We start from the raw sequence: 25,587 nt of genomic DNA, 5'->3' as shown, positions 1-25,587 counted from the left end.
GTATTCCATTGTGTATATAACCACAATTTCTTTATCCATTCATCAGTTGATGGACATTTAAGCTCTTTCCATAGTTTGGCTATTGTTGAAAGTGCTGCCATAAACATTGGGGTACAAGTGCCCCTATGCATCAGCACTCCTGTCTTCTGCACAACATATCATAGTGAAACTGGCAAAATACAAGGATAAAGAGAAAATTCTGAAAGCAGCTAGGGATAAACACGCTCTAACATATAAAGGGAGACCAATAAGACTAGTGGCAGACCTATCTACTGAAACTTGGCAGGCCAGAAAGGAATGGCAGGAAATCTTCAATGTGATGAACAGAAAAAAATATGCAGCTGAGAATCCTTTATCCAGCAAGTCTGTTCACTACATTCTGAAAGGGCGAGTGGCTCCCAAATTTGAAGAATCAGTCTAAGGCAAAGAGCTGGGAGAGACTTAGAGCGTCCTCCTTCTGCCAGTCGTGAGAATTAGAAGACAGATCCTTGCTGGGAAGCACACAGCGGACACTGGGGACTGAAATCACTGTGTCTTCTTATTAGTATGTCCTGGAAGGTTTGACTTCATCAACACTCCTGCTTAGCCTGAGGGTCCCTGCCTTCTGGAAATGCCTGAGTGCCCTGTGGTTGAAAGGTACACCTCACACAAGGCCTGGATGGTATCTTGAAAGTGTAGAGGTTCAAGAAATGAAAACAAACCTGATGGAAAAGACTGGAGAATGGGTGTCATCGTATCAGTAGATGTTAGCTTTACTTCTTTTTGCTTTGGATCAAATGCCCTCCCATTCTGACATTGACAGACACCTGTTCTGGTTGGGATGAGTGGCCCTGGGGAATGATCAAGGCTGCTGAAGATACTCACGGCAAATTCATTCTCAGGGTCGACGGTCCCTTTGCGCACAGGCCGGGAGTAGTGGAACTTTTGCACGTAGTTGGATTTATAAAAGCTGCAAGACACAAAGAGGCAGAGGCTCCTGGTAGCATGCCAGGTTGCTGACACAGAACCTGAGCTGACCTTGTGCTGTCAGGGGAGGCCCACTACAGTGAACTTCAGGTCTGGCAGTTAAAATTGTAGCATTTAAAATCAGGTGCTCCTGGGGCACCTGGGTGGCTCAGTTGGTTGAGCATCTGACTTCTGCTCAGGTCATGATCTCGAGGCTTGTAAATCTGGGACATGCATTAGGCTCACTGCTGTCAGCATAGAGCCCGCTTCACATCGTCTGTGTTCCCCTATGTCTGCACCTCCCCTGTAGGTGCTCTCTACCTCTCAAAAATAAATAAACATTAAAAAATAAAATCAGGTGTTCCTTGTAAGGTGATTGAGAAGCTAAACAGGTCTCATGTCCTTTAAGAACACAATACCCCTTAGAGTACCAAGGAGCTGGAAATCTACCATTAATGCCTACCTAGGTCATCATTTCTGTGACCTCAGTGAAGAATCTAGATATGCCTACGGTCCTAGCCTAATGTCCCAGGGGTATCTTCCAAAGATTTCTTTAGTTATCCCAACCACCCCCCAAATCATTCTTCCTGAATCTCTGGGGAGGTTCTAACACTGGGGCCGGTAGGGCACGGTGCTAGCTGGATGGTTGTTATCTCTTGCCCCAGTGCCTGGCTGAAGAGGTTGGGGGGAGGCTCAGACCCAAGCTGAGCTATACCTGCTCAGCCTTCTGCACTGGTGTGGGGCTGCTGGGACAGACTCCTTCTCACAAAGAGCTCCTGCTTCCCACTGTCCTCCCAGAGGAGAGGGCTTTCTCTAAGGCACTTGAGGTGCTATACTGGGTACCCTGGGTCTGAGGAAGGTAAACTGGGCAGCTCCAAGGTGTGCCCCACAGGCCCCCTGCCTCATGGCTCCATCACTGACCTCACAATCTGCTACTGAACAGAGGGAGGGAGACCTTGCCTTTATGCTGCTTTCTCTACTGCCCCTTCATCATTGTCAGGACATATCCACTGTCAACGCACAACCTCAACAAATGCTGAAAAGGTGTCCCTTTGGAAGAACGTGCTCAGTATGAGCACTGTCCCCGTCCTCACCCTGCCTGTTGCCTGCCCAGCCCACACACTCTGGCTATCCATTCCCTGGAACCACTCTGTCACCTGAGTGACAGGCTCTCCACCTCCAGTTCAATGAAATGTCATTGCTGCTTCCTGATATTTCACTGTGCCTTGTTCCTCCCATCTCTGGCTTCAGCCTTTTCAGGGACAGCACCCAGATTGCTAATTGGGCTGGAGGGGTCATTCTTTTCCCAAGAGGAAAAGAGATAAAAGGCTGGCTAAACCAGAGAAAGAACTGGGAGGGCACCAGGGCCTGTCCTGCCACCAGCTCAGCTTGACAGCTCCATAGGATTTTCTTCCCCATCCCTTCTTCCAATGAATTGTGGGTCTTACTTTATTATCTGGTCAGGCACTGGCTTATTCTTGAACCTTGGGTGTTCATCCAAGACAGGCTGGACGGTGAAACACTGGATGTCTGGGATTCCTGTAGTTAAGGGCTCACAACGTGTTGTGGGCTGCAGGGACAGTTCCCAGTTGAGACCTCCCACGACAGCCCTCCTGGGGCCAAGATTTTATTGAATGACTGACCTCAGGCTGCTGGCTGCCAACTAGATCCTAATGACAAGTTAGAAGTCATCATGGTCCTTATCAGAATTGCCTGTCACTTGTAAGCCCATCCCAGGGCTCAGCCCTTGCTAACAGTTGTTCAGTGGTCCTTAATCATCATTATCATTTCTATACTAACTGTAATACCATAATGAATTTATAGTTCTCAGTCAATTGCATAGCATATCCCCCATGGTCTCCTTGCATCTCGCCAATTCCACTCAGCAGTTATTAATGTAATTCTCCCCCCTTTATAGATGAGGACATCAATGTCAAAGAGGCCAGGTGAATTACTGAAGGTCACACAGCTTGTGAGAGCAGAACAGAGGTGTGTAGTTGGGTCTTTTAACCACACGCTTGGGGTTCTTTGACCCTAGACTGCTCCTCAGTGTGTTCCTTTGACCAGCAGCATCTGCATCTCCTGAAGCCTTGTTAGAAATGATGAGTCTGGGGGGCACCTGGGTGCCCAACTTTGGCTCAGGTTATGATCTCACAGTTCATGAGTTCGAGCCCTGCATCAGGCTCCCTGCTGTCAGTGCAGAGCCTGCTTTGGATCCACTGTCCCCCCCTCTCTGCCCCTCCTCTTGCTTGTGCCCATGCTCTCTCTCTCAAAAATAAATAAATATTTAAAAAATTATAAGAAATGGTGACACCTACCTCAGACCTATGAATCAGTGTCTAGAGTTTTATAAGAGCGTCATGTGATATAGAGGCATCTTTAAGTCTGAGAAGCACTGCTTTAGAGCATGCAAATAGATATCATTTTGCATTCCAGCCCTGAAAATTTGAAAGTAACTGCTTGTGGCAGGATTTTGAGGCCATGTCCAGGCTGAGTGGGAAAGAGTTCTATGATTGATTAGTGATGCCTGCCATGGGCGCAGGCTATGGGAGCTTCGTCTGCCTATTCTAGAACTTTATTCATTTTAAACCGATAGCATGGCAATCCAAATAAACAAAACCAGTCATCACTGATCCCATATCCTGGCCCCTGTTTCCCTTCCCGTGCCTTTCATGTCTCCTTTACTCATCTCTTTTCAGGTATCCAAGATCTCTCATCCCTTCATTCCACCCAATGATTACCACAACTCCAAAAACTCTCCCTGAGCCTGGAATTTTTGCCAACCAAGGAATCACAAGCTCTTCTTTCTGGCATTCAAAGTTTCTCTCTGGTTTCCCAAAAGATTCTACTATGCCCTTTGCTTGAAATATTTTCTCACATCACCCCCTCTTCCCGTGAGCCCTTGAGGCAAATGTCAAATACCACAGGCTCCATAAGTATTCAATTTACCCTCAGTCAGGTGTCGTTTCCTTCCTTTGACTCTCCACAGCATTTTGCCTATACTTAGGACTCTTATCTCTCCAGCTTCCTGTCTTTTCCCTTCCCAGACCCTCCCCACCAGACTGTGAGTTTTTTGATGGCAGAGGCTATGATTCTTTCATACAGAAGAAATGGCCAAAATATAACTCCAAGTTAAATTCAATTGTCCCCCTCTGATAAACTCACTCCATATTAGTATGCTGTGAATTTAATTGTTTTATCTCTGCAGAATATTTCCACATTAAATGAGAGTTCCTTAGAGAGAGAGAGAGAGACAGAGAGACAAAGAGACAGAGACAGAGAGAGAACACAATGCTTAACATAAATAACAAACCTCACTGGAAGGATTTCTGTAATATTCAGAAAAACCATTTTCTTTTTCAAGCCATATAGCCAACAGCTCCCTTCTCTGGGAAGGAAACCACTTTGGTTTCCACACCAATCCATTTATGTAGCAGCCAATCTATGGCTGCTTTCCCACTACAACAATAGAGTTGAGTAGTTATGACATAGAGACCACATGACTGACAAAGACTGAAATATTTCCTATCTGGTCCTTTATACAGAAGTTGGCCAACCCTTGTTCTAGAGAGGCTTCTAAGTCACATCCACTGATCTTAGCAATTGGCCTTGGGCCAAGAGGAGAATCCAAACCTGTCCTGAGGAAACTAGTGACACCAGAGCCTTTAAATCATGCCCAGGAGGATGCATGGCTGGACTGTCTCACTACATATTGAGTCTGTACATGGAACTGGGACCCCAAGGTTTGGGCAGGGGGAATGTGGGAGACAGGACACTCAACTAAGAGGCCTTAGCTTTCAAATGTCTTCCCCTACTTGGTTACCTAAAAGAGAAGACATGAGATGTGTTGCCCTTCCAAAACTGCTTGCTAGCTTTTCTACTAGCAAAGGTGAGAGGACAGAGCATTCAGAGCTCAGGTTTTGGCAACAAGGAGATCTGGGTTCAAACCCTAGCTCCATCAGTTTTCAGCACCTTGTGCAAGCTGCTTATATTTTTTGAGCCTCGGTTTTCTTATTTGTATATGCAGAGAGTAATAATACCCAACTCATAGGATTACTATAAGGATTAAATGAAACAATGTATGAAAAATGCCTGGTACATGATGAACAGCTAATAAAGAACATCCTGTTCATTAATTTTAGTGGAAGTAATGGCATTATGGAAAGAATATACACTTTGAGACAGATCTTGGAGTTCAAATCTCACTTCCATAACTAGGTTTGTAACCTTAGGAAAACTACTTTACTTCTTTGCCCTACACATTCCTTCTCTATGAAATAGGACAGACATAATACCCATTCCATAGAGTTATTTGGGGGTTAAAGAAATAATGGTTATAAAGCACTCAATCTATTCATGGCATGAAGAGGACTTTTAGCAAATGTCAACCCTTTTTCCTTTTCAATCTGGTTCCTGGTGCTACTAAATCAGGCCTGCATATGATGAGATAACCTAGTAACACGTAGTCTCCCTTCACCCCAAGCTAAAATGCCATGGAGCTATTCAACACCACGAGTCCACTTAAGAAGGGCCTTAGTGCTAATCTCCTGTCTCGCCTGTAACCAAAATCACATTTGTAACCAGTCAGCCCCAGGACTAGTTGCATTTCCTCTTGCAAATACCATGGTAGAGCAGGCATGAAGGGCAGGTGAGCATAATGAAAAGGTTACAGATGAATATGTATCACCCAAGGGAAAAATATTTGGATTAAGGTTCGGCAGACTTAGCAGACCAGCCATGCAACCTGTCAACCTCATTTTAAAGGCTGTAACTTAATTTGTGCTACAGGGTGTGGTGCTGGGAGCCAGGGTGGGCTAATACATCACCACTCAGCTGTCTGCCTGATCCTTGGGTTAATGTGCTCTCTGCCACCAGGAGTCTTGCCCCCTGCCCAGTGTCAGCTCCCGGACCTATGAACACCTCACTGGCATCATCTCATATCCCCCATACCCTCCTCTGTAGACTTCAGTGAGCTGGCTCCCTCCCTGCATCCTTCCCTCCTTCTTTTCTTTCTTTATCTCTCTTTTCTCTCTCTCTTGTTTCCCTTTCCATTAATCAACAAGTATTTTATTATCATTACTTTTTTTTTTTTTTTTTTTTGCTTTGTGCTGGGCACGAGGGGAGATGGGGGGACTTACTACAGCAAACAAGGCAGTGCAGGTCTCTGCCCTCCCAGACCTTATAGTCTAGCTTATGTGGACCTTTAAAAAGCACAAAAGATAACAGATTGAGATCAAGTCTCTAAAGAAAACAGAGTGTGAGATAAGAGGCTCATGGAGAGTTCAGAAAAGGCCGCTTTAGATGAGTGACCAGGAAAAGCTCTCCCAGGAAGTGACACCAAGTTAAGATCTGATGGGTAAGAAAGGGGTTGGGGGAAGGGCATGGCGAGAAGAGGGAACAGAAGATTCATAGGTCCAGAGGGAACCAGCTAGGTGTGTTTAGACAACAGAAACGAGGCCAGTGTGGCCAAAGAGACATGAGAAAGGGAAGGAAGAATCCTGGGGAGGGGGGGCAGGGTTCAGATGGTGAAAAACCTACTTGCCTTGATCAGGAGTTTTGATCTTATTATAAGAGAAGTAAGGTGCCATTCCAGTTCTTGGAAGCCACTGTGTTCCTTCCCACTCAAGGCCTGTGAGCACGATTGTCTTTCCCTCTGTCTGGGCCCTTCTCCCCACCTCCTGCTAACCTTTGCCTTGTTGCTAACCTTAGACATTACCTTCCTCAAGGAAGCCTTCTCTGCCCTCCCACAGTGTCCTGCATGGCTTCCTCTTGGCATTAATCCCATTTCTACAAATACATATTTAATGATGCAATTAGTTGTTCACTGTCTCTTTTACTTGCTAGATAGACTATGAGCTCCCTGAAGGTAGGACCACTTTGTGAGCGTGATCATCAGTGTCTTGCACAATGATTGGCATAGAGCCAGGGCTCTATAGTATTCACTATGAGAATGAATGAATGAGTGAATTAAACAATGAGCACAACATTTAGAATTTCCCGAGATGGATTCTTTGGATACCATACTAGACACTGACATTGGCACCACTGCAATGATTCTGGCAGCAGCTTCTAAGTTCTAAGGTGGGGCTCTGTGGGCCTTTGCCTGGCCCCGGCTGGGCCATTCTCCAAGGATACACTGGCCTGGGGCATTCTTCACGTCATCCCCAGGGGCAGAGGTTGTGTTCATCTTCTCTGCATTGGGGAACTGGCTCATCAGCTGCATCTGGAAATCTTCTCTTCGCTCATACTCCTTCCCTCGGTAGATGAACACTTTGTTCTGCAGAGAAATGACACCCAACAGAGATCTTAGGGCCTAGGCTTGGAAAACATGACGCAAGCAAAGCTGGGGGGCTTGTGACATGAGCACCGGCTCTGGTGACCTCCTAGAGATCTCTCTCCTTTCTGCTTCCCCACCACAGAAAAGAGAAGCTCAGCTCACAGACCTAGCTAGGTACACCACTTCTTTAAAAAGAATGATTCTAAAAGGAGAGGGGATTGTGGATGCTGAGAACTTTTTCAAACTGTCCTATGTATAAGTTCCAGAACTGTTCCTCACTCAGCTTTCAGTGTGTCATACCTGGTCTTCTGTTTGCATGACCACAAAAGGTCCCTCCTGCCTTTAATGAGCCATGTAGGCTGGGCCTGCAGGGTGGAAGGTACCAGTTTTTGGGTCCCTCATCACATCACTCCTGGCTCTAAATCCATGAAAATACATTCTTTACCCTTCTTTGACTATGTTAGCCTTCTCTAGATCAGTAGTTTTCAAATAGGAGGTGATTTTGCCTCCTAAGGGATACTGGCCATGTCTGGAAATATTTTTGGTTGTCACAACTTGGGGGAGGGGGAGCTACCGGAACCCCGTGGGTAGAAGCCCAGGATGCTACTAAATGTCCTTTAATGCACAGGACGGCCCCCTTAACAAAGGACAACCTGACCTAAAATGTCAGTAGAGCTGAGGTTGAGAAACCTTGTTCTAGATCATATCTACCATCCGTGCCACCTCTACTGGCCCAGAAGCTCTTGAGTCTAAACCCACGTCTGTCACCTCTGCGTGTCAGTGCTTCCAAATCTGGGTGATTGGCAGATGGGCCTAGGAGACTTCTAGAAGTTCAGATCCATAGGCCTTGCTCTAGACCTGCTGAAATGGAATCTGTGGGAGTAAGATCCAGAAATATGTGTTTTTAACAAGTTCTCCAGGGGGTTCTGATGTACAATCAGGTTTGGAAAGCCACCTCTACTCCAATGAGGAAACCCTCATTCTCTACCTCTTTTGCAGCCTGTGGTGCTTACTTTTGTGAGCCCACTCTGACTTCCCCATTGACTGGTAACAGTGAGTAACTTAGCTTCTCAACTAGACTGCAAATCAAGTAAGGTCAGAGATCAGATTTGCTGTTTCTTTTGAATGTCCCTGACTTTAGAATTGAACCTCAGGTTCACTGGATGGAGTCCTCTGGGAAGGAAGCCTACAGCTGACCTAATCCAACTCTCTACATGATCAGTGAATAATCCACAAGAGCATTACTTCAGAAAGTATGCTCCAGAGGGGGGCCTGGGTGGCTGCATCAGTTATGCATCCGACTTCAGCTCAGGTCATGATCTCATAGTTCATGGGTTCAAGCCTCACATAGGGCTCTGTGCTGACAGCTTAGAGCATGGAGTCTGCTTCAGATTCTGTGTCTCCCTCTCTCTCTCTCTCTGCCCCTCCCCCACTTGTGCTCTGTCTCTCTCTGCCTTTCAAAAATGAATAAATGTTAAAAAAAAAAAAAAAAAAGTATGCTCCAGAGACCCCTGAAGGTCCCTAAAACCCTTTCAGGGCCTCATGAGATCAAGGAGCACGCTTCATTATAATGGTCAGTTGTTATTTGCCTTTTTCACTATCATTCTCTCAGATGTGTGGTAGAATTTCCCAGAAGCTGCATGATATGTGCTATCACTACAGACTAAATGCAGAAGAAAGTGTAAGTACCTAGCCATCCTCTCTTAATCTAAATATTAAAGAGATTTATAGAAATATGTAGCAATCTCACTGTTGGCACACATTTTTTATGGGAAAATATAATTATTTTTTCATAATGATGCAAGTTATGTTAACACGTGACAGGTTAATTATTGTTATTTTTAAATAAATTGATAAATATTTTAAAATTTTCTTAGTTTTAATTTTGAATATGATAAATGTAGACAGCAAGAGTCTATCAATACAAAAGTTCATTGGAGACCTCAGTAATTTTTCAGAGAGAAAAAAGATTCCTGAGCCCAAAAGGTCTGAGAACCAGAGCTCTACAGTGCTGGTAGGGTAGCAGAAGTCCACCGGCTCTCCTTGAACACCACACTCAAGAGATGGGGAGCTTGCTACCTCATGGGGCAGCTCTGGTTGCTGTGTATCTATAGGAACATGGGGTAGCTGAGGGTGGTGATGATGGAGGAGACTGGGCATGTGAGGTGAGGGCAGCCCTCAGATGGAGGAGAGCACATAGTCTCAGTACAAGCGGATCCCTGAAGCACAAAGTGGCGGCTGAGAGGCCCCAGGCCCCTGGCCTGGGTCTCAGTCACCCACAAACTCACCCGGAGAAAGGAGGGAAATCCCTGGCCATAGTATCCAACAGCAAAGTAGTCTGGCTTGGGCCTGAGGATTTTCATGATGTTTTCATAGAATTTTGCCTGCTGGATCTGGAAGGAGAAAACTCACAGCTTGTAACAACATAGATATGTGTATCAAAGGTACATTCAACTCAGAGAGGCCACTCTTTTTTTTTTATTTTTTATTCTTTAAAATTTACATCCAAATTAGTTAGCATATAGTGCAACAATGATTTCAGGAGTAGATTCCTTACTGCCCCTTACCCATTTAGCCCATCCCCCCTCCCACAACCCCTCTAGTAACCCTCAGTTTGTTCTCCATATTTATGAGTCTCTTCTGTTTTGTCCCCCTCCCTGTTTTTATATTATTTTTGTTTCCCTTCCCTTATGTTCATCTGTTTTGTCTCTTAAAGTCCAGAGAGGCCACTCTTGAGAGATGATCATTATACCAGAACCAAGATGCCCACTGCACATATTTGCATATCTGTGGGTATGTCTATAATCATAATAGCAATGGCTGTATTCACCCTATACCAGGTTCCACGTTAATCACTCTACCTGCACCAGCTCATTTACTCACATCATCCTCTTAACAACCCACAAGTTTCGTATGTCTGTTTTGCAGATAAAGAAATGTTCTTCGTATCTCACAGTGCAGCTAGTAAGTATGAAGCTGAATCCAGCCAGCTGTCCAGAGCCCCCACCTCGCCATGCTGCTCTCTCCTTCGGGCACACAAGGCATGTGTTTGTGGGGGTCTATGGATGCATAAATATCTCCAGATATATGTATCTTCCCTTGTATGCACCCTTGACGTATTTCATCAATCTAATAGGTGTGCATTCTTCATATTTTAACATCTCTGAAAACAGTTTACATCTTACTTTACACCTGATAGTATCTTAGAATTGCTATTAGTCAGATAGAAATCATAACAAGGCACATACAAAAAAAGACTGCATCTCAGACTGATGGCATCTTAAATTTGATACAATATGGGAGATAAGTGTACATGGACACAAGCCTGTGCAACATGGACTTGGAGAATGGGCATGCATGTACATCAACATGTGCATGAATGTGTACTGTGTGTATGTGCATGTGTGTGTACAAATGTGTACTAGGTACGTGTGTGCATGTGTGCACATGAATATTCACTGTGTATGCATGAATGTGTACTGTATGTGCATGTGTGTGTGCATAAATGTGTACCGGGTGTGTGTGTGCATGTATACACATGAATGTGTACTCTGTGTGTGCACAAATGTGTACTGGATGCATGTGTGTATGTGTGCCCCCATGTTTGCAAATATCTATGTGGATGTATGTGTAGGGTAGATATAAGTGTTTCTTGCTGTGACTACATATGTGTGTTTGCATCATATCTTACACACAGTACAAACAGCTAACAGCCCAGCTGCTTTTAACAAGAATACTGCATTCAATACCCATCCCCCCCACAAAGAAACAATAAATCATCTCTCCATGTTTAGACTCTCATTTTATAGTTCCCTGGACAGAGCTGGACTGGCCTGTCAAAATAGGCTACCATGGGGCACTGGTGTCCTGGCTCTGAGGTGGCCAGGAAATATGTAGGAGGTGTACAGGTGGGGGGAGCAGCCCAAATGTTCTGCATTTTCTCTGCAGAGGCCACTTCCCCGCCAAGCCCTGGCATCTGCAGCACAAGTAGGCTAGGCTGGCTCCCCCACTCTCCACTTACCCCCCCCCCCCCACCAATCACAAGCACCGAGGAGCTAATGGGGAATGGCCAGATGGGGAGCATTTTAATGTGATTTATCTGTTAATCAGAAAGCACAAATTTGCGTTTTTATTTAATTGGCTTAGTGATTTGTGGCGATTTTACTGCAAATGTAGCACAGTGTTTATCGGGTGTGCAACGGCAGCAGCAGCCCCAGTGCCAAGCAGGTACTTACTACTCCATCCGGGAAACTGTCACTAATGAGTTTTCCCAGAATGCCTTCTTCTGGAAATATTCCCAACTGGAAGGAAGCCTTTCAGCACAGCCTTACTCAGCTCAGGCCCTACGTACACTCTTTTTCTGGTGTCCTGACCCCACCTGGCCTCCTGCTTCCTCTCCCCAGCCTCTCTGGGGAGCTGAGGCCCTGGGCACCCTGCCTTACCAGGTTCTGGCTCAGGAGCTCATAGTCAAAGATCTCCATCTCGTATTGTTCCGCCAGCTCCTTGCACAGACTGATGGCTTCTTCCCACATCTATAGGAAGGTCATGGACACAAAGGTTAGGAGGTACATCCAAGCTTGCAGAACCCTTGCTGAGGAAGGGACTCAAGGCAGCTTGACTCCTGGGACTGTACTGCAAGCCTCACTCCAGCCCAGGCCCGGCCCCATGCACGGCAAGCCAGGTACTTACCAGTGAGCATGACCCTTCCTCCGCCCCACTCTAGTTTCGTGACAAATAATGGAGCAGCCAGAGACTAGGCTAAATGCTTTATCTGCATGCTTCTTGGGTCTTCACAAACACTCTGGGAGGTGTCTAGTAACAGCTGCATTTCCCAGGTGAGAAATGGAGGTTCAGACAGGCAGAGACATTGTCCTAGGTCACATGCCTAACCAAAAGCTGGGCTAGAATGCACACCTGGGTGTGACCTGAGAATTGTCAACTATAGACCGATTGTTGTACAGCAGATCTCTAAAACTTTCTCATCTTGTGTAACTGAAATTTTATACGTGTCACTTGGGGTTATTTGGAGTATATGAGTGGGGAGGGGGGCTGCATAGAGGTAGTGGTGGAGCTGAGTATAACGAGAGTGATTAGAACTTTTTGTAAATAGGCATTTTCCATTTGAAAAAAAATCCTGGAAAAGCAAACCCTTTTCCTCTGCTCTTAGGCTGAATCTGATAGATCATCCTTCCATCTTAGACTAAAGGGGGTCGGGAGCCTCTGCAGAGGCGGGAGATGCAGAGTGGGCTGGAGATCTGGCAATCTCAAGGGACACCCATCACATTTCATATTCAGTTTAAAATGGGAAATGCATCTAAATGGAGAAGCTAGGGGAGGTGGGGAAGGAGAGAGGGGAGGTTGCCAAAATGTAGTGTGTGCTGTGTAGCAAAAATGCTCTCTCTGCATCCAAGCATAAAAATAAATAAAAGCAAGTGCCGAGTGGAGGAGCCACGGCTGTAAACCCGTGGACAACTTAGTGAGCAGCATAAAAATGCTTTATGTGCCAGGAGGAACCAAGTCTACAGGCTGGGCTGGGGCTTTCTTTCTGTTCAGTCTGAACAAGAAGACGGTGGTAAAGTCCCTGGGCTGGGTCAGGGGACTTTTTGGCTCATGTGGAGATCTTTGCAAACTTTGTACCATAATCTGCCAGAAATGCCCTCACCAATGTGTTAAGAGACCACTAATGGGCCAGGGAGGGAGTCAGATATCTAGGATTTCCTCCTGAGTCTGCCTGTATGGCCACCAGGACCTCTGACAGTCACTGATCCCTCTGAATCTCATACATTGATTATTGAGTACCGGCTGGCTTCTAGGCATGGTATGGTATAGAGTGATGGAATAGACATAAATATGGACAAGACACAGTCTCTCCTGTCATGAAATGTACGTGGGTAAAGCATACACATAAATAGATGCAAGAATTGGGTTTTGAGGGATGTAGAGGAGTCCACAAAATATTGACAGATGGACTTGCAAAGTAGAAGGCTATTGTGTGTGTCTAGAGCAATAAATCTACATGAGGGAAGGTACGGGGAGAGGAGGTTAAAAGGATGCTCAAGAGTTTGGGCTTCATTCTGGAAGTTTCCACAGCAGTGGCTATTGAAGTGAGCTGTACCCATCTGCTCTCTCCTCTCTGCTCCCAAAGTACCTGGGCACTACTTTTCTCTCCCTCATTCTCCATTATTGCACAACACCAAAGGGTAATATGCAAAGAAGATCATGATTGGTTTGTCTGTTTTGCCAACTAGATGATAAGGTCCTTGAGATGAGGGATGGCATCTTTTTCCTCTCTGTTCAGCATAGGGTGAGTTGAACTGGATACATGGCAGAAGACAAAGCTCAACATGTCCTGTTGGGGCTTTCACACCGTGATGCACTGAATCAGCTGTAAACAAATAGTAAGCTCTGACTTGATGTCAGCAGGGCAGGAGGTTTCAGCAACGGCAGACTCACTGCCCTCAAGAGGCGTATAATTGTAAATTATAAAAACAGTGGTCTCCAACTGCTCAACTCCTGGGAATTTATAAGCCCTTCCACAGACATTACCTCATTCTGTCTTTCCAGGGAAGGTGGGGAGATCAGGATAAGACAGATACAATGAACTGCAGTGACAGAACAGATCAAAATTAAGTCCACTAAATTATGTCTGGATGAATAGTAAGAGGTCTTGTAATTCAGAGGAGAGGCAAAGCTGTCGGTAAGCTGGAGGACTCAAAAAAGGTTTGATGGAGGAAGTGGCCAATCAACTGGGGCCTTGAAGGCAGAGTAGGGTAATGATGACAGTTAAAATTTAAGAAGATATGACTATGTACCAGGTCCTATGTTAGGTGTTCTACCTGCATTCTCTTACATAATTTTCACAATACAACTAGGAAGTAGGTATTATTAGTATCATTATTTTGGATGGGAATTGGAGTCTCTAAGAGGTCAAGGGAACTGTAGGTGACAGAGGAGCAATGTTTGGAACCAGGCTGACTCCAGAGCCTAAGCACTTAGCCCACATGCCACATCTCCTACAGGATGAATGGTTGCATTTGGGTTGGTGCTTCTTGAAGGTCCACTGGGGACTGGAGGATGAGTATCAGTTGGTCTGGTTAATCTTCTCCCAGCCAAACATTTTGTCCTTGTTGTTTAAAGATCAATGATGGCATCACCCTGTCATTCATTCATGTAATTCATTCACTTATTCAACATATATTTATTTGTCCCTGCATGCCAGGCTCTGCATTAACCACTGGACATTCAGCAGTGGACATGTCTTTGTGTTTGTGGCATTCTAAAATGACAAGCCAAACAATGAATGTAAAAACAAAATGAACAGGTGATGTCTGATAGTGACAAGTGCTTTGAAGAGGCAATAAAGGTGACTTGGGGTAGGGGTGCTGTTTTGCCTAGGTTGGTCAGGGAAGGTGTCCTTGAGGATATCTGAGCAAAGCTCTGAGCTCTGAGAGGGAGTTTTCCATGGAAAGCTACGGAGGAAAAATGTTCTAAGATGGGAAAAGCAAGTGCAAAGACTCTGATGTGGAAAGAATTTGGCATACAGCATGGGGGCAAGAGGGAGCTGGCAGGGATGAAACAAGAGAAGCGGTCAGAAGACAGCTCATGTGAGGCCTCACAGGTCACAGACAGGATTGTGTACTCTTTCTGGGAAATGTGGGAGCCATTTCCTGTACAGAGGATGATCTGTTGGAGGCACTAGAGGGAGCAGGCAGATTTCTCAGAACCCATTGAGTATCCAAGTGAACAATGAGGAGGCCCTGAATGGAGGTGGTGAGAAGGTGGAGCAAAGTGACCAGACTCAGAATTGGGAGGGAGAGCTGACCAGACGTGCAGATGGATGGGGTGCAGAGTATGGGAAGGAACCACCCTTCCCCATAGCCACGATCTCCACAGAGAGAGGGAGGAGAGGGGTAAATTACCTTTCCTTTGTCAAAGTAGCCTATGATGATCTCATAGAGCGTCTCCTTCAGCTGTCGGTGAGTCTGGGGGTGCTGCTGGCCTGTCTGCATGACCTGCGATGCGCACTGCTCATCTGACCACTGAGGACAAGAGATACACCAAGTCACCCGGGGCTGAGAGGGAGCCAAGGGGAGGTGTCTTCCCTACTTATGAGGAGCAGGAGGAAGCTCTGCACACACGTCTGTCAGCTGGCCTGTCACCCTGGGTGTGAATGGTCAGTCAGGGAGAGTCTGGTCTGTGGTTTCCATTGGGAAGTGTCTCCTGATTTTTGCCAGTTGTGCCTTTTGGACTCTCTATTGGCTCATGTGTGTGGTTTGTAGGGATTTTCCTGGAACCCCTATAAGACATGAGCCCAGCTTTTCAAAAAGCCAAAGGAAATCCTTCAGAACACTGTCCAGCTACAACACTGTTTTCAAGAGAAAGAAAACAGCTCACTGGGCATGCTAATGATTTATAGGTGATGTTTGAATGTTATATAAAACTGTAAAACATGTCTCAGGGGGGTTATTGTTGTTGATAAATGTGAAAGTCACTTGAAACCTTATGTGACCAGGAAAAGTAGTGCAGAACAGTAACTGGCCAAGTCAAGAGTTTGGGGACATAGCAAAAAAAAAATTTATTGGGCTAATTATTTTCCTTTTCCTTTTCTGTTTCCTTTTCCTTTTCCTTTCCTTTTCTTTCTTCCCTTCCCTTCCCTTCCTTTCCCTTCCCTTCCCTTCCTCTTTCTCTCTTTCTTCCCCCTGCTCCTTAACTCTTTAACTTGCTGTGAGGGCCACATAGAGATCCTAACACAAATCACCTTTATTGGAAGGACAGTACCTTGAGAAGCCAGGTGTGGAGAAGGAGTGTGTAGGCAGCCTCTGTGTAATTATCACAATCCAGGTGAAGATCGCGGAGTTTGTACAAGTACCTGTTTGGGGAAATATGCTAGGTTACCATGGTCACTGATAAGGAGGCCGGAGATAGGGCCAAGTAGGAGTCAGACAGAACAACTAGGCACCTCTTGGGATCACAGAGGAATCCTCCATTGCTGATAACCAGCTCCACCCTGCATGAGTGACAACAGCAGCTGTTACTGTTTATGGGACACCTAGTGTGTGACAGGCACCAGGCTAGGTATTTTGAATGCCTTAGATCATTTAATCCACATGGCAACCTTGTGAGATGGGTTCATTGAGAAAAGTATGGTTTGGAGAAGTGTGAAGTATCATCTCAGCTGGTATTCAACTTGATACTAAAGAATCTGGCCAATGCAACGTGACAAATAAGAAAGGTGAAATGAATAACTCATCACAAGTCTTGTGCTAATAATTGGAAGAGCTGGAACATGATCCCAGGCTAATTGTCTCCACAGCTCGTGCTCTGAACATTGAACCATTCCAGGAGAATGAACAAGCCACAGCACTATAAAGGACAGCTCTTCAGTGGGCTCTTGGTATAAAAGAAGTACATTTTCTGGTAAGAGAAGGAAGTGGACCAGGGTCTCAAGATTAGATATTCATATGGAGACCTTGAGCAGTCAGTAAGGAGAATATACTATTCAACCAAAACCACATTCCTACCTTCTCTCCCTTTACAATGTGAGGTTCCAGTTCTGAACCCTGGGATGACTGCATTGTAAAAATACAGTTGCGAGCTATGTTGGGAAGAGAGATCTGTGGTACTATGGGAACAGGACTCATCTAGGTAGGGAGAGAAGGGATTTCTAGAGAAGTTCCCATGGCATGGCAGTTGAGCAAGGATCTAAAAGTGAGGGGATGAATGAGGGATGAAGATCCCAGGTAGAAAGATTTGCCTATTCATTCATCTAACAAATGGGTACTTCAGACATTATATCAGTTCATCCTCCCAGTCAACCTTTTATAGACATGAAAACTGAGATTTATGTTAAAGTACACAGAGCAAGAAATAGGTAGAACCAGGTTTAACCATCAGCAATTTCTGCCTCTATAGTCATGGCCATTCCACTCTCCTCCCTTTTTACCTTTTCTCTCATCAGTCAGTTACCAGTGAAATTATACGTGGCTTGCATGCTGGGAGTGTTGAGCTTGTGGTCTACCTTTAGAAGCCCCTATGTGCATGGCTGAATCCTACTTTATCTCCTCCTGCCCATCCTTCATCCTTTAGATCCTTAGATGGCTGGGTCCAAAAACCTTAGAGCATCCAGAAGACAGATTTACTCCTTTACTGGCCAAGGCACCCTCTCTTCTCCTTTGTCAGCTCAAGGGTTTGGTGATCTACTGCAGGAAAACACCGAAGGAAAACACCCTAACGGGCCTGACCAGGGATTCAAACCCAGGTACCTACATAGGCCAGATGCACAGCTTGAGTGATATAGGCAGGGTGAAGTCTGCCTACAAGGGGGAATGGGGACAATGTCATGACTAGAGTACCCCAGATTTGTCAGGACAGGAGGAGGGCCCAGTGTTGCCATACCTTCTGAGTTTTTAGAAGAGGGAAATTTTTATTTTATTTATTTTATTATATTTTACTTTTTAAGCTTATTTATTTTGAGGGGGGATAGAGAGAGAGGGGTACAGAGAGAATCTTAAGCAGGTTCTGTGCTGCCAGTCCAAGGCTCAATGTGGAGCTTGAACTCATGAACCATGAGATCTTGACCTGAGCTGAGATCAAGAATTGGACACTCAACTAACTGAGCCACCCAGGCACCCCGGGGAATTTTTATTTTTTTGTAAAATCTCTAGATTTCCAAATTTTGGCAACCAATTAAAAAATGTTTTTAAATACTGTGCCTGCCAAACAGAACAGGTTTTCAGACTATATCCTGTTACATTGTTTGGTTTAGGCAAATGCGGTTTTCCTAGATTACAACAGAACTCAAATCTCCAGAGCTTATGGAGATCTGGGGCTCACCATCTGTGTTGCTAAAATGGGAAGGAGAGAAAAGAGGTTGGAAGGATGGATCCATGTGCTAGACACTTTACCTATAGCATCTCATTTAATCCTCAAAACAGAAGGTAGAATGGAAACATTCTATAAAGGGAAACCTCAACCCAGAGAGACTGAGGGATCTTATCCAGACTCACCAAGAAGACAAGGTGAAAACCCCAGGCCCTTTGGACTCCAGAGCTTTGCACTACTATAATAAGTCATGTCTGGTGATGTTATAAATACTATCTCAGCTTAGGACAGCCTATGGAATTATCTCTTATCCAAATGATAGTTCCTATTCCTGGAATAATGCTAAACTAAGTACCTAAAAATATCTGCAATAATAGCAGAGTAGGTTCAGGCTTGGAGTCTCTGGCATTTGACAGAATGGGTCAAAAGACTTGAAAACGCTTGTTAACCTTCTGGCCAATTTCTCTTTGTGGCTCTTGTCTCATAAGGATATGAGCAAGCTATAACTTGGACACATAAGATATATGTCTAAGAATTTTGTCGTTGTGCTATTTATGATAGGAAAAAGTTGGAAACAACCTAAATGTTCAACAATATAGGATTGGCTATATAAATTATGGTATATTCTGGAAAGAAAATTTTATAGTTTCATTAAAAATGATGTTGAAATTCATCTGTTGACATGGAATTCTTGTCAAGCAAAGAATAAATTATGAGCAATATGATCTCATTTTTGTAAAAAATATGCAGGCATAGAATTCCATCTCTATATAAATATAAAAGGGCCTGAGAATATGTATGGATTATGAGAGTTTATTTCACTTTTTTTGGTCTATACTTTATGAGTTGTTTGTTGCTGTTGTTTTGATAGTAAGTATGCATTATTTTTGTAAAGAGTAAAAATAGCAATACAAAAAAATTGGAGAAAAGAATATGAGATTCTGAGAAAAAAATGCCCTCCCCCCCAAAAAACCCTTCATGATACATTCAAATAAATGTCTTTTAAATGCCTACAAGAAAATAGGTTATCATGCATCTTCGTATTTTTTTTCCTGTGCAACTGGGCTGGCCAATGGTCTAACTACGTGCTTCATAAACCCTAGAATTGGGCCCCATATGCTAACCCTTCAACAAATGCAGATGTAATTCACCAGCTCGATCCATAAGATGGGTTAAGGAAACTATGGTCTGTGGATACAACAAAACAGCATGGCAGGTTGTAGAACTCCAAGTGGCATGGGGGGCTGCTTAGGAGAATGAAAAGAGTTGAATCTGGAGAGATTGATAGAAATCAGAATGTACAGGGACCTAGCATCAAGAAGGTAAGTTTAAATTCCATCCTGAAGGCAGCAGGGAGCCATTGATGGATACTGAGCAGGAGAATGATACAGCAGATCTGAATTTTAGAAAACAAAAATCTTACCTTATGTACATCTCTTCCCGATTGTTATCTTTGTAGAAATTCTAGGTAGTGGAGGAAAAAACAGTGGTGAGTGTTTTTCTTTGCAGAGTGGCAGGAGTAGAGGGAGTAGTGATGGAGACGTAAGGAAGACTGCTCTTCACTATCTGGGCTCTCTGAGATGCGAGCCTGGAACTTACTTTCTTGAATGCATCAAACACCCTTTCTAGGAGATTCTACCTTGAAAGCCACTCCCCTGATCCTTAGGCTATAAAGGGACAGACGGGGTACCTCAGCCATCACATGTCAGGGTGCAGATGGGCTATCTGCTGCACTGAGAGTTGGGTTGTCAGGATTGCGGCAGCCCAGCTTGATTTTACAAGCTCAGACCCATTACTCAGATGGAGCTGGTTGTTCTCAAAATAATAGCAGTAATCAGAGTTCTAGGAATAGTAACAGATTTCAGGGATAATAACGGATCACAACTCCTGATAGTACAGTGGTATGAGGAGTTACGATGAGACTCCACAGGCAAAGACATTTAAACTTGGCAATACCTGGGAAGCTCGACTCAAGCTCAGGGATCATTTAGACCAGTAGCGGTCCTGGGCTCTACCACCAGATATCCTAATCTTGTGCATTTGTAAATGAGCCCTTAAAAATTTTGAGCCAGGAGGTCATGATCTGACCCATGAGCTATACTTTGAGAAAACCCTGGTTTAACTGAATGTACCCATATGTACCTGAGGCTCAGAGGGAGGGAGGTGATGTTCCAGGTGTTCCAGGGTACACAGTGGTTGGCAGAGACACCCGAGACCTCAGCTCCTCTGACACCCTCCCCCCATCCTCCTTCTTGATGCCGTGAGAAGGCACACCAAAAGCTAGCAGGGTCTAATTGCTTGTGGATCTACCTGTCCCAAGGTCAGAGTCTGACTGTTGAAGGTCATTTTCTTCAATTCACTTCTGCCTCTCCATAGAGACAAATTGCTAAACTCCTGGAAAACCCCTCTTCCTGCTCTTTATGTAAATTGGGCCTGGTGGAATTATTAGCAATGAATTCCTTTCTGCTGTAATCAGGATATTTTAACTCCCCTTAGCATTTCAGAAAATCAATGGCAATATCTGGGCTATTAAAAAGAGAGTCCACTTAGGTTAACAGAGGCCACACAAAAGAACTATGGGACAGGATTTATATTTTTGGAGCATTGAGCATGGCGGGGGAAGGGGTTGATATGATGGATGCTACATGGTCTTTCGGCCAGCTTCATTCATTTAAACCACTTTAGGGTGGGCTGACGTGGTGGTGTGGGGCGTTGCAGCTGGTGCTACCTCTCATGACTGTACCACAGGACATGTGAACGGAGACTGTTCAGGAGACGGCTCTTGGAGGGTCATGCGGTATAAGGGTTAAGAGCCTGCACTTGAGATTAGCTGTTCTGGCCGATACTAATTTGCTGTAAATTCTGGTTATTAGATTATTCTGTAAGAGAAGGAAACTAACATGTAGGAAGCATTTAACCACGGCCCCAAGATGAATAACCTAAGAAATAGGTACTACTACTTTGTCTATGGAATGGATAAACCAACTAAGCCTTCAAACAACTTCCTTGACATGTCTATTCTATTAGTTATCAGAGATAGGAGAACCTATGGGCTATGAAACTCCAAAGCTCATACTCTTAACCCCTTTTTACTGCCACTTTCCTTCCATGTGATGTGTTAAGTACTAAAGAAAACACTCATTCCCATTTCATATATGAGGGAACTGAGACATGGAATGGTGCAGTTATTGGTCTCAAGACACAGAGCTAGCAGATGGCAGAGCAGGGATTCAATTCCACTTCTGTCTGCTTTTTGAAGCCCTTAGCACTACTTCCCTATCAAGAGCACAGTGAAACCCCAAACCAGGCCTGCCCCCAGGACTTGATGGGACCTTGGGGAGAGGTGGATGACCCCACATACCAGCAGATTCACAGTGCAGCTCATGCGGTTGTCTTTGCTCTCATCGGTCATCACACCCCGGTAATCGAGCAGCTTCTCCAGGAGGCCTTTGACCAGGTTCACAAAGTTTTCCACTGACTTGAAAATAGTCGGATGCTCTGCGGCACATTCCATCAGGCTGTGGGCAGAGATGGCAGGGCAGTGAGCTCATGGCCAGAGGAGAAAGAGTGTGTTGAGGGGTGGGGTGGGGGGTGGGGCGTCGCGAATGAACCAGTGAGTTTAAGTTCCCCTGGTTCATGTGTTGGCTCATTTTGCTCATTTATTCAATCATGTATTCATTTATATACTTAATTGTCTATACAGTTTAGCAAGCATTTAATTTTTTTTTTGCCCACCATCAGAATGGGAAAAAAAATGTCCAATGTGGGCAGCTGTCCAAAAAAAATAGTGACTTCTACACACGGGGAAATAGTCACTTCTACACATCCACATTGGGAGTGAATCAGTACCACCCTTTGTGTAGCAATTTACACAATATCTATCAAAATTGTAAACGTACATACCCTCTGGCCCAACAATTCTACTTCAGTGAACCTATTCTACAGAAATATTCCCAGAAGCATGCAAGGATTTATGATACTTACAAATTGTGTCTATAGTGAAATAGTTGAAACTATCTTAAATGTCCATCAGTAGGCAAATGGTTAATAAATTAAAGCATATTTACAAAATGTACTTCTATGAAGATACTATAAAGTATGAGAAATCAATATGCTTTGACACAAAAAGCTCTATAAAATGTACAGATCAGTGAGAAAAGTAAGTTTCAGAACAATATTTGTTTTTTATTTAACCAACTCACATAGAACCTACCATGTCCCAGGCATTATTCCAAATGTCTCACCAATGTTAACTCACCTAATCTCCCATCATAGTCTGATGAGAAAGGATGTTTGCAGATAGGGAAACTAAGGCACAGAGAAGCCAACTAACTTGTACAAGGTCACACAAGTTGTTAAATATCAATATTCTGGCTCTGGCATTTGTGAGTGGAAGTGCATGTCTGCATCATGTGTTTCTGTGTGCTTATAAATGTGCCAAATATGGCCCGGAAGGATAAACACCAAACTCTTAATGGTGGTTCCTTCTGACAAGCAGTCTAGGTGGGGGAATAGAGAAGAGAGTATTCATTTTTTAAATTTAAATGCGCATATATTATTTGAAAATTCTACATTTTGTTATAATATTAATATTCTAAATTTTAAAAGCAAAAATTAAAAAAATGTGACATTACTTAAGCATCTATTAGTTGCTAGGCAATATGATAGGCATTGTGTGGGGTGGGGATGGAGAGAAAGATAAAATAAAAAAAGAAATATAAAAAAAATGCCTACTTTCAGGAGGCCCACAGGCTAGGCAAGGAGAGACAGATGGATTAAAATTTTGATTAATGACAACTTTTTATTAATCACTTATTTTGTACCAGACACTGTACTAATCATTTTTTCTTTTTTCTTTTTTTTCTAATTTTTTTATTCTAATCACTTTTTCTTGAGAAATCATCATAATAGGGGTGCCTGGGTGGCTCAGTCAGTTAAACGTCCAACTTTGACTCAGGTCATGATCTCATGGGTCATGAGTTCGAGCCCAGTGCTGGGCTCTGTGCTAACAGCTCAGAGCCTCGAGCCTGCTTCAGATTCTGTGTCTCCCTCTCTCTCTCTCTGCCACTCCCCCACTCACACTCTGTCTCTCTAACTCTCAAAAATAAATAAACGTAAAAAAAATTAAAAAAAGAAATCATCACGATAATTCTGACTGGTAAAAATTATTCCTCTCATTTTATAGAGGAGGGAATCAAGGCTCAGAGAGGTTAAACAACCTCCTGAAATCACTCTCCTAGTAAGTGGTGACCTTGGGAATCAAGCCAAACACTTCACTTTTTTCCCACAGAGAAACATTGTGGTGTGTTCTCTGGCATCTTGAGTAGACAAGCATTACCCAGGCTACTATTTGTTTCTGGCTAATATCCCTGTGGCAGCTTAGGTCCCAAGAGCTCCAAGTAGGGAAAGGTGAGAAAGGCAAGGACTTCAGAGGGTCATTTCTTCCCAGAAGCCAAACCAGGCTGCAAGGAGGCGACACCTCAAACTGTGGTGTGATCAGACAAATCCATCTTCTCCGTGGGAGAAGCACCTGTTCCCTGGCTCTCAGTGAGAGACGCAAATTGCCCTGTGATTTAGGCCTGTCTGGCTCAGTCACAGCTGTGCCTGACTCCTTCTGGGACCGTCACTTCCAGCCCCGTTTCCCAAGCTAATAACAATGCGACAACACTTTGTCCAGTGTTTGGGTGTGATTCCTCACAGCCTCTCAGGCAGCTCAGACCCAGAAGGTATCTCACGGCCTGAGCGCAGCCCAGACCAGTGGTTCTCAGTCCCTGCGACATGTTAGAATCTCCAGGGGAACGTTTTCTAAAGCTCAGTGACCACCCTAAAATCGATGGCTTTGTATCTTTGGGAGTGGGAGCCAAGTAGCAGTATTTTATCTTTAGAATTCTCTAGGTAATTCCAATATGCAGCCAACATTAAGAACAACTAGTTTAGTCCAGTGCTTTGCAAAGTTCAATGTGCATGGGAATCGCCTGGGGATTAACAGATTCCGATTAATAGATTCTGTTAATAGATTCTGGTTCAGTAGATCTGGGCTAGGGCCCGAGATTCTGCATTTCTAAAAGCTCTCAGATAATGCCAGTGCTATTGGTCCTTTGCAAAGCATGGGTTTTGAAGAATACTTTCTTAGTTTCTCTATTCTTTAGGTGTAAGATAATAAATCTGCTCATATGGTCTAGGATTGGTGAGATGGATTGGCAGACTGTTTGGAACTCACCCATCCATTCACCATTCATCACCACCTACCACCATCCACCATCCATCCACTCAACAGATATTTTTCTAGGAACCAGGGATTCAGAAATTATTAAGACACTGACTTCCAGGAAATCACAGTATAGCACGGGAAGCAGATACAAAAATAAAGACTAACCATAGTATATGATACTCCCATTTATTATTTCCTGTGTTCCAGATGCTGTGCAAACCCATTTTATGGGTTATCTTATTTAATGCTTACAAAATTTCCTGGAGTTGGGCATTATTAACACTGTCAACTGATAGAGGAGGCATGAAACCCCCAGGGCTGGGTTCTAATAAGGGTCTTGCCAAAGTCCCCCAGCTGTTTCTCTCCTTTGAATCCACAATGGAGGACAGATACAATGAAAAAGGGTCATGGGAATCTCCAGGTGATGCAGATAATTCCTCCTCAGAAGGAGAGGGGGCGGAGCACTTGCCAGCCACTCCCTGTCTATACTTCTGCCTGGGTGGGGGTTGGGGGGGTACTGGAGGGAACTCACACTGCCCTAGAGTTGATTTGCATTCAGCATGGGAGGCCTTCAGAGGGAAGAACCCAGGCCCACGCTCTGTGTCAGTGCTGATGGAACTGGGTTTTCACTCATCCTTGAAAACTATGTATGGAGTACCTCTTATGACAGGTCCTCTTTCAGGCACTGAACTGGTTTGGGTGGGATCTTGGCCCCAGAACACACATTCTCTGTCCCTTTCACCTTTCCAGCTCCCTTACCACTTCTAGAAAAATTCTCAGGCAGATGGAATACAGCAAAATAGAGTGTCTAATTACTCCTTTCAATGTGGGGACCTTCACATTAAGAGATATGGACAGGGGCACCTGGGTGGCTCAGTCGGTTAAGCATCCAACTCTTGATTTCGGCTCAGGTCTGGATCTCACAGTTGCCCCTCCTATGCTTGTGTGCACTCTCTCTCACTCTCAAAAAAAAAAAAAAATTAAAAAACAAAAGAGGTGGACAACTGGGAGTGGGCTTTGGGGACAGTTCTGAGGGTAGGGAGGGGTGGGATGTTGTATAAGGTTGTATAGCTTGTGCACTGCACAAAAGCCCATGAGGGCTGAAATCGAGCCCCACGTCATGCTCTAAGTCTGTGCCCTAATGCAGGTCTATTGTTACCATAGGAAGGGAAACCCTGCTCTATTCACAAAGGCACCATCATATTGCTAAGCCATGTACCACAGGACTGTGTCTGCCCAGAGAAGGTCCTCCATAGCAGTAAAGGCCCTGAATGAAGGGCTGAAGGAAGGGCTAGAGGAACTGTAGATGACTAGACTGGAGGAGAAATGACAG

General features: G+C 44.4%; 1 protein-coding gene across 5 annotated transcripts in view; it reads right to left on the bottom strand.

Annotated features, from left to right (window-relative positions):
• The window catches only part of DOCK2 (dedicator of cytokinesis 2), a 418,519-nt gene that overhangs the window by 22,873 nt on the left and 370,059 nt on the right, over positions 1–25,587 (bottom strand). For all 5 annotated transcript variants that reach the window (XR_009610788.3, XM_060634987.3, XM_060634989.3 and 2 more), the window contains 9 exons: positions 21,405–21,561; positions 19,467–19,507; positions 16,001–16,091; positions 15,142–15,261; positions 11,665–11,754; positions 9,511–9,615; positions 7,081–7,222; positions 2,394–2,475; positions 865–949 (listed from right to left, as the gene is read on the bottom strand). Coding sequence is in view for 4 of the 5 variants with exons in the window: in XM_060634987.3 (XP_060490970.1) it covers positions 865–949; positions 2,394–2,475; positions 7,081–7,222; positions 9,511–9,615; positions 11,665–11,754; positions 15,142–15,261; positions 16,001–16,091; positions 19,467–19,507; positions 21,405–21,561 (913 nt within the window). In the remaining variant the exon portion in view is untranslated. The remainder of the gene's footprint in view (positions 1–864; positions 950–2,393; positions 2,476–7,080; positions 7,223–9,510; positions 9,616–11,664; positions 11,755–15,141; positions 15,262–16,000; positions 16,092–19,466; positions 19,508–21,404; positions 21,562–25,587) is intronic.

Source organism: Panthera onca, chromosome A1 (assembly GCF_046562875.1).
Source record: "Panthera onca isolate mPanOnc1 chromosome A1, mPanOnc1 haplotype 2, whole genome shotgun sequence".
In the NCBI taxonomy this organism is placed as follows: Eukaryota; Metazoa; Chordata; class Mammalia; order Carnivora; family Felidae; genus Panthera; species Panthera onca.
This window is presented reverse-complemented; position numbering and strand designations above follow the sequence as displayed.